The 12,594-nt window shown below is 39.2% G+C and overlaps 1 protein-coding gene across 3 annotated transcripts in view; it reads left to right on the top strand.

Annotated features, from left to right (window-relative positions):
- The window catches only part of USP25 (ubiquitin specific peptidase 25), a 60,997-nt gene that overhangs the window by 7,919 nt on the left and 40,484 nt on the right, over positions 1-12,594 (top strand). For all 3 annotated transcript variants that reach the window (XM_079972019.1, XM_079972018.1, XM_079972020.1), the window contains exons 2-3: positions 10,160-10,237; positions 11,637-11,781. In XM_079972019.1, the coding sequence (XP_079828145.1) occupies positions 10,160-10,237; positions 11,637-11,781 (223 nt within the window). The remainder of the gene's footprint in view (positions 1-10,159; positions 10,238-11,636; positions 11,782-12,594) is intronic.

Raw genomic sequence — 12,594 nt, forward strand, 5'->3', positions numbered from 1 at the left:
TTGCAGCTTTCCATCATTTCTTTAACCACATAGTTCTGTAAGCAAATTATTTATGGCTCAGTCTCTCTTTAATGTTTAAATAAACTAACTTGGGATAAAATAAATGTTTGGCATTTCTGAACTTGAAAGTCATTTAGTTCTGCTCTTTCCCCCTCTAAACCTGTGGAACCTCTGGAGCTACACAAGCCATATTCTGCCAGCTTGTTTCTATGCTTTTAGAGAGGTCACAGAGGTAGAACCACAGCTCTTCTGTCTTGCCTGTACAACAAAATATGATTCACTAGGATGTCATCATCATCATCATGGTCACTTCCTCTGGTAACAAACCAAAGTGGTGAGTGCTGAGCCAAAACTGTGACACTGAGAAACAACAGGGAAATAATTATATGCTCAGGGGAACCGTAAGATTTGCAGTTGTACACACATTTAAAAAGGAGGCGGCACAGAACAGGCCAGTGGGTATTGAACATGAGTTTAGTGGCCTCAAAGAGTCATGCACTATTGTCAGGTGGAAAAGAAATGTGGGGTAGGGAGTAAGGTACACTGCTTCCATCCATTACAGTTTAATAGCGTTCTGGAAGGGGGAGCAGGGCTGGCTGGCTGGAACCTACTCCTGTTTGGAAGTGAGGAAGATATATAACAACATTTGCAGTTTCCACTTATTCCTTCTAATAGTGAGATTGAGTGGTGAAGACCCCTTCCCCCCCATCTCCCACCCTGTGCCGATACGCTGACATTTTGTTGCCTACTTATAACCTGTACCCAAATTTTGTTAATTTGCTGACTGAATGCAGACAAAAGCAAAGACACTTGCCCTCCTTTTTACAAAATCTTTGGCAGCAGTAATTTTTCTCTTTCTCAACTGATGTCTTCCCAGCTTTCTCTTAAAAGTAGTTTGATGTTTGATTAGGAATCCTTTTTCACTGTTGGGCCTTGACATACTTTCTTTTACCTAATTGTACTAGGGGATCATCAGGCTCCCCCTGCAAAGTATGCTTATACAGTGGTGCCTCGCAAGACGAAATTAATCCGTTCCGCGATTCTCTTCGTCTAGCGGTTTTTTCGTCTTGCGAAGCAAGCCCATTGACGGCTTAGCGGATTAGCGCTATTAGCGGTCTAGCGGCTTTTAGCAATCAGCTGAGAGGCGGCTTATCAGCGGAACAGCTGATAAGCGGCTTAGCAGCTTAGGAAAGGGGGGGGGAAAGCGGAAAAAAACCCGCGGGAACTCGCAAGATTTTTTCGTCTTGTGAAGCAACCCCATAGAGAAATTCGTTTAGCGAAGCGCCTCCAAAACGGAAAACCCGTTCGTCTAGCGGGTTTTCCGTCTTGCGAGGCGTTCGTCTTGCGGGGCACCACTGTAATTTGTCTCGCATTAGTCACATTTGTGCTTAGGAAAGATTCATAGGAGTCTTCTCTTTGTAAAATGGACAGTTTTCACTAGTTGTATGGAGGAGGAGGTAGTGTGGCAGCCATTTGATAGTGTTCACTGTTTCTCTTAAACCTTCCTGATGTGAAACTGTTACTAATTGTGATTGTGATCTTTGTAGACAGATCTGTAATAGGGAACTATCTTTGATCACCATCTAATTTCACAGTATCTGCATGAATGTGTCTTTTTTTATAGAGGTCTTTTATTTGTACATGACAGTATTTATAAACTTGAAAAAGTTTATTTGCTGTTTTCTACATTATTGCTACTTTTGCTGGAGAATAAAGGTAAAAGGACCCCTGACCATTAGGTCCAGTTGCGGACGACTCTGGGGTTGCGGCACTCATTTCGCTTTACTGGCCGAGGGAGCCAGCGTACAGCTTCCGGGTCATGTGGCCAGCATGACTAAGCCGCTTCTGGCGAACCAGAGCAGCGCACGGAAATGCCGTTTACCTTCCCGTTGGAGCGGTACCTATTTATCTACTTGCACTTTGACGTGCTTTCGAACTGGTAGGGTGGCAGGAGAATTGGAGGCCTCATATTGTGACTTGCTTATGTCTGTAAACACAATGGGATGCAGAGGGGACTATTGAGATAGTATTTTAAAGTGAAGTGGTTGCAAGGTTACAAATGATTTATAGTACTTGGGATGGTTTTTTTCAATACCTACTTTTTATTGTGTTTTCATATTACAACAAAAAAGAGCAACAATAGTTAATATTTAATAGTTTTTTTCTTTCTCTTTCTTATTTATACATTTTCCTATCTGTTTGTGTTCCCGGGGTTACTGGTTTTTATGCTGCTAGTTTTCTGGGGAAAGTTGATTAAATTTCATGTCAGTTTATTTTTCAGCTATTGTAGTCTTATGAAAATAAGAGTGTTTCTAGTTTCTGCTTTTTCAGAATCCTTCAAATGGTGGGATTTTCCACAAGTCCATAGTTTTAGGCTACAGTCCTATAAACAACTTGTGGAAAAATCAGTGGGGCTTTCTTTTGAGCAGACGTCTATAGGATTGTGCTCTTAGTATCTGTAAAATTTTGCAGCTCTCATTTTGTGTCGTGAAGAGCCATTAAATGGATTAGTACCCTGCTAGTACCCTGTCCAGAATTCCTACCACAGCATCCAAAGGAGTCTTCTAGTTATTTTTGTTCCTGCCAAAGATACGTACCATCAGCTGTACATTTTTTTTGTACAAGTTGTGATATATATTGACTTTATAACTGTGCCCTTACCTTTCAGTTGAATTTATTTTTCATAGAAACATAGAATTGTAGAGTTGGAAGGGACCAAAGGTAATCTGTCCAACCCCTGCAGTGCAGGAATCCCAACTGAAGAATCCCAGATGACCATCCAACCTCTGTTTAGAAATGTCCATTGAAGGAGAGTCTACCAACTTCCAAGGTAGTCTGTTCCACAGTTCTTACTGTTAGAAAGTTCTTCCTAGTGTTGGAAATGTATTTTACTGGCAGAATGCTGGCTTAGATTTTCCTGCCTTGCAAACACGTGCTGAATTATGAAACACAGAATATTTAAGTGTACTCATAGCAAGAATAAAATGTTCTTTGCCTTCTTAAATTTTAAAAAAATGCTTTCTAAGATTTAGAAAACTGTACCTTATACAGTGGTAGCTCGGGTTAAGAACTTAATTCGTTCCAGAGGTCTGTTCTTAAGCTGAAACTATTCTTAATCTGAAGCACCACTTTGGCTAATGGGGCCTCCCGCTGCTGCCGTGCCGCCGGAGCACGAGTTCCGTTCTCATCCTGAAGCAAAGTTCTTAACCTGAGGTACTTCATCCTGAAGCAAAGTTCTTAACCTGAGGTACTATTTCTGGGTTAGTGGAATCTGTAACCTGAAGCGTATGTAACCCGAGGTACCACTGTATAAATGAATGGTATGTCACCAGATCCCGGAGAAGTGGCTTACTAATTTTCTTACTGTCACAAAAATTGTGTAGTCTTTTGGATTAGCTATGAGTTGAAAATCCCTGATCACCTTCTTTGGTGATCACTCATAGCCGAGTAAGATTGTCTTCCATTAACACTGTCTTAACAGTGAGTCGTAAGTGACTGTGGAGGACAGCTCAGGATCCACATGTCCTTCCACAGTGGAGACATAGGTTTCTGGGCAGGAGTTGATCATGGTGAGGGTTTGCCAAACGTACCTCCCTCTTGGTACATTTCTCCCTTTTGTTCTGAGTCCGAGCGTCTTCAAATCCCATGTTCCTTGATGTTATCTGGGATTCAAAAGCAGGGAATCGAAAGCAGGCACAAAATGAAAAATCCCGCTTAATAGGTACTTGAAGGGCTTGAGTGTTCATTTTGTGCCTTGGTTTCCTTCCCTGAAGCCTGCATTGAGGTATACTCTTGAAAACCTTTGTGGAACGTGATCTGTGACAGATCAGTGATCTGTCCAGCAGTCTTTGGCACTTGTCATAGCTCTGGTAAAGAGCACATCATGGCGATCTTCTGCTTGGACAATTACATAATCTAAGAGATGACAGTGGTTCTGATGCACAGACTGAGGGTGCCTCCATGATGTTTTAAATTAATATTTTTGTTGAAAGAATGTGTTGGTAATAACAAGGTTGTGCACTGCACATATAGTCAGAAGTAAGAGTCCGTTCTGGTTGCTGTTGCCAATTCCTTCTTTCCCAATACTCCCAGGCCACAGATTAAAATCACCCAGGAAATTAATTTTACCTTCATCATGTGTCTCTGATAGGATGGCATCCAGCTTTTCAGGATAAGCGGTTTGGATCCTAAATATGACTGCTCAGTCATGGATACAGCTGCTGTGCTACTCAGCTGCCTTATTCCTTGAGTCAGAATGACTGAATCTGTATCCACCACCCATGTGCCGGTCCATGACTAGGGGATTCTAGATTTCATGGAACTGCCCCCATTACCATTTGTCAATTGTCATGGGACTTTTTTGGGGTTGGGTTTAGGATGGGTTTTTGGAAGATGCCTGTTGGTTTTATGCTTGTAGATCACTGCACAGTCTTCACAGAAAGGCTCTATTCTGATGGTACGAGTGTCATGATGACCAGTAGATTCTAATCATGGAGAGGGGTTCAACAGTAAATTTGCTGAATGAATTTAGGTAGGCTACCAGCACTCAGTCTCAGCCCCACTGTTTGGCCGAGTGTGCAGAGAATGTGTCTGAAGCACTTTAAGCCAGGAAAAATACTATTTAAACCCTAAAGATTATGATATACTCCGAACATTATTTTAAAGTGTTGATAACAATGAGAATGATTTAGGCCTAATTCACAATGTCATGCTAATAAGCCATCTTTTAAAACAAACTATGGTTTAATGTGAATAAGCAGTGTGCTGGTGCCTGCAGCTCAAATGTTCCTGTGCTGTTCTTCCACTTCTACCGCTGTCGTACCACAAGTAAAACAAGCCGAGTCTGGCTTGTTCCATTGTCCAAACCTAGCAGGGTAAGTGGCGCTGGTGGTGGGGTGACATTTTAAATCGATTTGGTGAATATATGGTTTAAAAAATCATGTTTAATTTAATTTTGTTAGCAGATACCTACTATTTGTTCTTCCACTCTCCATAATAAATAAACCATAGTTATTTTACTGTAATGGAAAAGTTGTGTCAGCATCCCACACAGCCTTGGTGTAGTACATATTGTAGATTTTCAAGATATATTTCATTATCTATTCTGCATAGTCTAAAATAGCCCTTCAGTGTTGGTGAGCAAAGTGAAATAAAATGTTGGTGGGTCTCTCTCTCTCTCTCTCTCTCTCTCTCTCTCTCTCACACACACACACACACGGCTTGCTCTTTATCTCACAGTTGTTGTGCATTTCCTTGTTGTTGTAAAGGGTTATTAGTCACACAACTCCAGAAAAACATTCTTACTAAAAGTGTTTAAAAAAATAAATCCATCTCTAAATGTGCAAATATTTTGGAATCTGGGGAATCAAAAGATCTGTTGAGCACAGGTCTTGAATTAAATCACCCTGCTTTGAATATTAAAACATTAGGTATGTTGATAGAAATATTCCATTTGTAAGCAGTTTAAAATCTGCAGCCCACCCTGAACTGGTCTCTTGCTTTCAAGAAGTTAATTTTGATTAATGTAGGGTCAGTATTCTGTATCACTTGTGTTGGGTCGTTATATGCTGAGAAGGGATTGCCTCCCCATCTGCACACTTCCTGCATTTTGGTGTGTACTTTGACGTGATCAAGTCGTGAGGTTACCCTTGCCTGTTTACATGTGTAAAGAACAAGAAAAGGAGAACAAATGACAAAGTGCTTCCTTTTTTTTGGTATTTGTTTACACATGTGGAACTGACCAGAAGCATGGAATTACAAATGCACAACATGTAAATGATAGTCTTGCCTTCCAGCATGGTGAGCCACTAGAGACATATCTACAGGTAGAGAGCCAGCATGGTTAGAGTGTTGGACAAGGACCTGGGAGACAACAGTCAGACATGAAGCTTCCTGGGTGACTTTGGGCCAAGCTCTGCCTCTCGGCCTAACCTGCCTCACAGGGCTCTTGCGAGGATAAAATTTCAGAGGGGAGAATCATGTATACCACCATGAGCTCTTTGGAGGAAAAGTGGAATATAAATGTAACAAATAATTGAAAAAACAGGTCCATAGATTTAGAGGCTGTCCTAGCAGCCACATATTTCATTACTCTATTTCATTACTGTTTCGGGTCTTGAATAATAAGGAACTGCAACTCCCTTTCATTGGCAAGTGGAGGGATATGTGGATGGCTCCTTTCAAATCATTGTGCGTTGGATACGTGTTTTTGCCACTACACTGCACACTTTTCCATTATAGTAAGATAACTGTAGCTTGGGGTCATTTTGCCCATGCAAAAAACTGCTGATAGCTGTATTCCATTTGACTCTTAAGGTGGCTTTTGGAGGTGTACAGACATTGAAAATTGGATTCACCAAGATTAGTTTAATGAGGTGATTGAAGCAGTTAAGCTCTGTTTTGGTTAACAAGAGATAAACAAAAGGTGTTTGTCAGTGAGCTGAGAATATTCTATATACTAAGGTTCAAAAGGGCTTCTTATATAACAAAGAATACCAACAATTCTTCACATTTTACATGCCAATACAGTTTAAATTATATATATATTAAAAGCTACATATAAAAACATGTTTACTAATTCACAAACTAAGTACACATGTTCAGAGTGCATGGGAAATTGGTTTTTATAGATAAAGTTTATAATTTGGTTCAAATTTAACAGAGCAGGCAACAGTTCCAGACCCCCGCATGCGTCGGTGGGGTGCATGAAAGCCCATGCCACCCCATTATGGCCCTGCCCTGACCCCATTCTGCTATCCATTTTGGACCCGTTCTTTTGGCACGTCATTGCCTGTAATGGTATACTGACTAGCAGCCATAGTGAATTTGTCTGATCCACCAAGTTTGTAACTGTATGAAAAAAGAAATAAGATTTGTCTGGCATGACTTGTTTTTGAGAAACCCATGCTGGATCTTAGTAATCACAGCATTCTTTTCTAAGTGCCCACAGGTGCTTAAGCAACTCATGTAAAGCCCCATATCTTGGGAGCTTTGTGTTCCACATAGTATTTCTGCATGTTTGCATGTTGGGGCAGGAATTGTATTTAGATTGGCATGTTGTATAGGCATTACTGTAGAAATTGTTATAAATCCTATAATCACAACAAGAAGAAAATAGCAAATTGCTAACCAGATACTTAAAAAGTAGCTGAAAAGGTTTGTGCTAATATACTTTAAATCATGGCGGAATAGTTGCAATAATGAAATTTATGTACCCGTGAAAGCTTATATTGTCATTAATAATAAATAATGATGTTTGTTTAATCCAATAAAATGTATATACATTTAAATAAATAAGCATATTAAGAGCCATGCTGCAACAAACTAAAAGCCTATAGAGTGCAACATCCTGTTTCTCACAGAGCTCAGCCAGGAGCCTACAGCAGGACATGAGCACAGTTGCAGTCTTCTGCTATTCCCCAGAAGCTGGTGTTCTCTCCGTTTTCAGAGCCTGAACATATTGTAATGTTTTCTGTCACTTCTCTGACCCTGCTTCATGCTGCGTCCAAATGAAAATAGTTAGCATCTAATGATTCTCTTTTGGCAGCCTATGTGGGAACATTGGTGATTCTCCAGTTCTGAAGGGATAAATGTCCACTTAACACAGTTGACATCCACAGTCTGGGGTTTTGGCAGCCGAAAGTGCAGAATGGGAATTAGCTTGGAAAAGTAAACGCCATAGGGCACCCTCATGCTGTGTTGGCACTTTACCTGGCTATTTTTATTTATCAGTTCAGATGCTGATTAGTATCGCCTTTGCATAAAGTGCACCCTTTAATATATTATGTTAAAAAGGGAGAAATTGGATTTCCGTTGTATGCTAAGGCTTGATGGAGGGAAATGTAAATCTGTAAGCTAGATGTAAAGCTGTAAAAGTGGGGAAGCTGTAGAGTTCATGCCAGGTACTTCATAACTTTGTTTATGCAAGCCTGGATGCTGGGAAATTCTTTACTAACAATTAGTTCCTGAGGAACTAATAATTAAAACAAGGCACAGGAAGCAGTTACGTACACAGCAAACAGAAGTAACTGTGACATGAAGCGCATAAACAAGACATCACAACGACACTTTGAGGGCTTTTAATGTATGCCTTTGTTTCTGATTCCATAATGATTGAGTAGCCTTAAACAGAAAACACTGCTCATTTCCCAAACATTAGTACAAAATAAGGTCAGGGAAAAGGACAATTCTTCGTAAAAGATAAAAGGCTTGTTTGTTTATAATACATGCACACATTGCTACCATAATTCACAAACCTCTCCCACTGCAAAAGGTATGAATTGGAGAAGGTAGCTGTCAGATTCTAAGTTTGTATGGTCAGCAGCCATGCTAGTAGCACGACAGTAGGTTTTAAGCATTACCTTATCTCAACACTTAAGCCAGGTTCCACAGAGTCATGCAACTGGTTCTCTGAGCCCAAGGAGGCAGTAAGCTTTTTATTTTACTTTTATTTTTAACAGCAGCCCCCTTTCCTGCAGAGGAAAACTGCTTTTGAGATTGATGGGATTTCTACTAAATGAAAAAAACCTAAAAATCCCACTTGCTTGTCTGCAATCCGTTGTGTGACCTGAAGCAACTCTTGGGATCTGGACTTAGATTGTAGCTAAGCCCTGCTATTATGTTAGTGAACTTCTTCTTTGCTGGTTATGCTCTGGCCAGATAAGCTTTGGGTAAGAGCCTAACACTGAGTACTTCATATAATTCCTTAAGTGTACTTGTGTAAGGGACTGCCCTCTCCCTGAAGAACTATAATAAATTTTGCACACATATTCATGCTTTGTTATCTGGTGACACAGTGATTTTTGACAGGTTCAGCACATGAGGTTTTAAAATACAGTATAAAATTGCAGGCACTAAAGCCAGTAAGAGAGATTTTTTAAAAACTAAGTTTTCAGTGTTTCCATATCAGCCTTCCTTTTGTGCTGACGTATTATGCAGTGACTGTTTTAGGCACATGGATAGTGGAAATCTTGTATTGCATATAACAGTGTCCAAAACCATTGTGTGTGTTGGTACTTCTATACTGTCCACGTCACTGTTTTACAACTTGCAGCTTGTATTTTATTAATGCAACATTTTTCTAAGGTATTTTTTTATCAGTACCTGTGTATTGCCATCTGATCAGTTCAGCATGCTCAGTGCCACTGTTTATGCATTCTGTGAAGCTAAAGGGCACTGTGCTTCACAACTTTTAGGTGTGGGGTTCTTTTTAATGTTGTGAGCCATCCTGAACATTGCTCTTATGGTGGAAAGGTGGTATATAGTCTTGAATAACCGCCGCAACCCCAGAGTCGTTCACTGTCAGGGGTCCCTTTACCTTTAACCTTCTATGGATAGTTTTTCTTTTTCTTGCAAGGAATATGCCAATACGATTTGATATTATTTTATTTACTGTCTTATGTCATGTTTGAATTTGAAATATATGAAGCAAAATTAAAGGTCCTCTTTGCTTGCTTGCTTGCTTGCTTGTTTTTACAATCAGTTTCCAGGGCTGTTTCATGAGACTTCCTAGTTACTTGACAACATCAGTTCATTTTTAGATGGTTGCCTATGATATTAAAATACATGACATACTTGACGTATGTAGTTAGACTGAGGGTACCAACCACCCCCAGTGCTGTTTAACTTCTAATTCCCATCAGCCAGCATGACAAATAGCCAGGGTCCAAGAATGTTGGGAGCTGCAGTTGAACAGCACTTGGAAAGCACCATATTAGCTATTTCTCAGCTAGACTCTATACAATATATATTTATGGGCAGTGATACTTAAATAAGAGCATTGTGTATTGCAGTATTTAAAATATTGAGATCCCGAGATAACAATGATTGTTTTTATGGGCTTAGCCCATGCTTTCACAGTAGTACACTGTGTGGTATTTTTGTATCTAGGACACTATTTTATGCTTTGAAGGCTCACTTTCTAATATGGTATAATGACATGGGAAGATTAAATTGAACCCTTTTCTGTCCTCAAATTCTTTAGCTCTCACAGAAGTATTTTCTTTCATCTTAAGCAAATACATGTTCTCCAGGCTCTCCCGTAATACATGGTTTCAAAGACAAATAAAAATATCACTACAAATCTTCTCTTTCCACAAGCTGAAAGGGTTTTGTTGCCATAATTTGTCTTTCGTGTTTGACCAGCTTTTTTATTTTTCAGCACCAGCAGACGTTTCTGAATCAGCTAAGAGAGATCACTGGCATCAATGACACCCAAGTACTGCAGCAAGCCTTGAAGGTATGGTGGTTTTCAAAGATGATTCTGTGTTTATATCTGTCTGCATCTAAATAAGGTTCCTTCTGATGGACAGAAAGTTTTTAATAGGATTACTTTAAAATTATTTAAGTGAGGAATTCAGATAACGTAAAGTATGGCAAAGGCTGGTTTAAAAAACACCTTCCTTTTGTATCTTACCTTTGTTTTTGTTTTTTCATCTAGTGAATGCCTATATGTACTAGACATATAGGCATTCACCAGATATAGACTGCCTTAGTTTCAGCAAGGTGGTGGCCTTTTGTGCCATCTGACCATACCCTGGGGACTAGGAAATATAAGGGCCTTCCGAAATGGTTTATGTAAATAATGCTGCTGATGAAAACATGCCTGTAAAATACTTTATCTAACTAAGAAATACTGTGTATGTGGAGCATACCATGCGGAAAACCTTTCTGACATCTGTCTGAGATGCTGACCTTTGACTCCATGTTGCCAGTTCACCAATGCAAGCGAGAAAAGATCTCTTTGGTTAAGGTTCAACCTGCACAAGACCCTGCCGTCTCTTGCTGTTCAGTTGGGGAAAGTATCTTTTATTACAGTCTCTACTGAACTTTAGAGCAGGGAAAAGGTGTGTCTCAGAACCACATAGATGGACACAAAATCTTACCAGTTTTCTCTGTTCTGTTCAGCTTTTATCAATTGTAAGCTGTTTTACTCTTAGATTTGCTACTTGAGAATGTATATAACAGAAAAGTGGATTCATCTCAAAATATTTTAAGCCAAATATGTAAAAGAAAGTATGGGCTTCTTTCAGAAATAGCAATCTTGTAGGACTTTTTGTTCTGCTAGTTCACCAAATTCTTGTAGTATGGCATGTAGGCTTTGAGCTTTTGCCTTAGTGTTATTAAATTATTATCCTCGGAGCTGGCAAAATATTTTTAACTCCAAGTCATCAGAATAAATTTTAAGCAACTGGTTTATTGGAAGACATGGGTATGTGTCAACATTCTTAGGCACCTGCATCAGACATCATTGGATGGCTAGAATTTCTCTACTCTGCTTAACTGATTGCTTATTTCAACTATTTTTTTATTTTAAATTCTCCTTGGAATCAGCTTAGCCAAGGAACTAAACACTCTGAGTATCATCCAACAAGAAGTCAAGCACTTTTAATTTCTGTTGGTTTTCTAGTCGTAGAGAGTTCTTTTGCTGAAACTAGTGGGATTGTACACAGATCTATCACCTTCTTTAGTGCGACTTAATTTACATGTAAATAATTTTCTGGTAAGTTTCTAATCATGAAATTGTATGCATTGTGTGCAGGTGTAAAGTAATTCGGGTTAGTCTTGGAAGCTAGCTCTGCCCTAATTGGTTGGTTATAAGATGGCATACCAATATGTTTATTCTGTTACATTTAAAGGATAGCAATGGGAATTTGGAGTTAGCTGTTGCTTTCCTTACTGCAAAGAATGCTAAGATTCCTCAGCAGGAAGAGACAACGTACTATCAAACAGCACTTTCTGGCAATGACAGATACATCAGCGTAGGCAGCCAAGCAGATACAAGTAAGTGGTTTTTTTCTGTGTTACTGAAGTACCAACCAAACTAAATGCTTGGTCAGAAGACCTTGTTGTCACTCCAGTCTGATATTTTATATAAAGTGATTCCTTTATGCCTATAGATCTTGGAGGTTTTGGTTAAAGTGATTTATTTTTCAAGAAGTTTGTCTTTATTGAAAACACAATAATATAGTAATATAACAGAAAATGAAAGGGAAACCACGAGGGTCCATGTAGTGCACTTAGCTTTCACCATTTGTGTCTGAAAAACAACATTAATATCTGGTAATTGCGATTTCGCTGCCCTGGAAAATTGCTGACCTAGTATCTTTATACCTCCATCTGTGTACTTTTAGAAATGCCTCCAAATGGGTAATTACTTCAAAATATGAAGCAAGAAAATATTACTCTGATTAGTGAAGCTTAACAGTAAAATATCAATCCATATTAAAAAAGCCATGTGATAACTATTTGTGTTTGGAATCCATATGTCCCAGTGCAAGCACATTTAACTTGAGAAGTGTTACAGAATCCCAGAAAACTCACAATTTGGCCAAATAACAGTGCATAGATTTGAAATTAAAAGTTAACATATTCTATGATTAACAAAAGTATGTAGTGTTGAGTAAGACTAGCGTAACAGTAAATAAGCCTGACCTGTAACATTCATATTTAATGCTAAGTGAACTTGAAGCACCTCACACTATAGATTTCTAAGCATTACACCCAACCCTTTTGTTAATCTAGACTTGCATTTTATTTTTGTGTTCTGTCATGATTGTGACAGGTGTGAGAACTCCGGATATTTTTTCCCCTACT

This window comes from Podarcis cretensis (assembly GCF_951804945.1).
Source record: "Podarcis cretensis genome assembly, chromosome: 4".
Taxonomy (NCBI): Eukaryota; Metazoa; Chordata; class Lepidosauria; order Squamata; family Lacertidae; genus Podarcis; species Podarcis cretensis.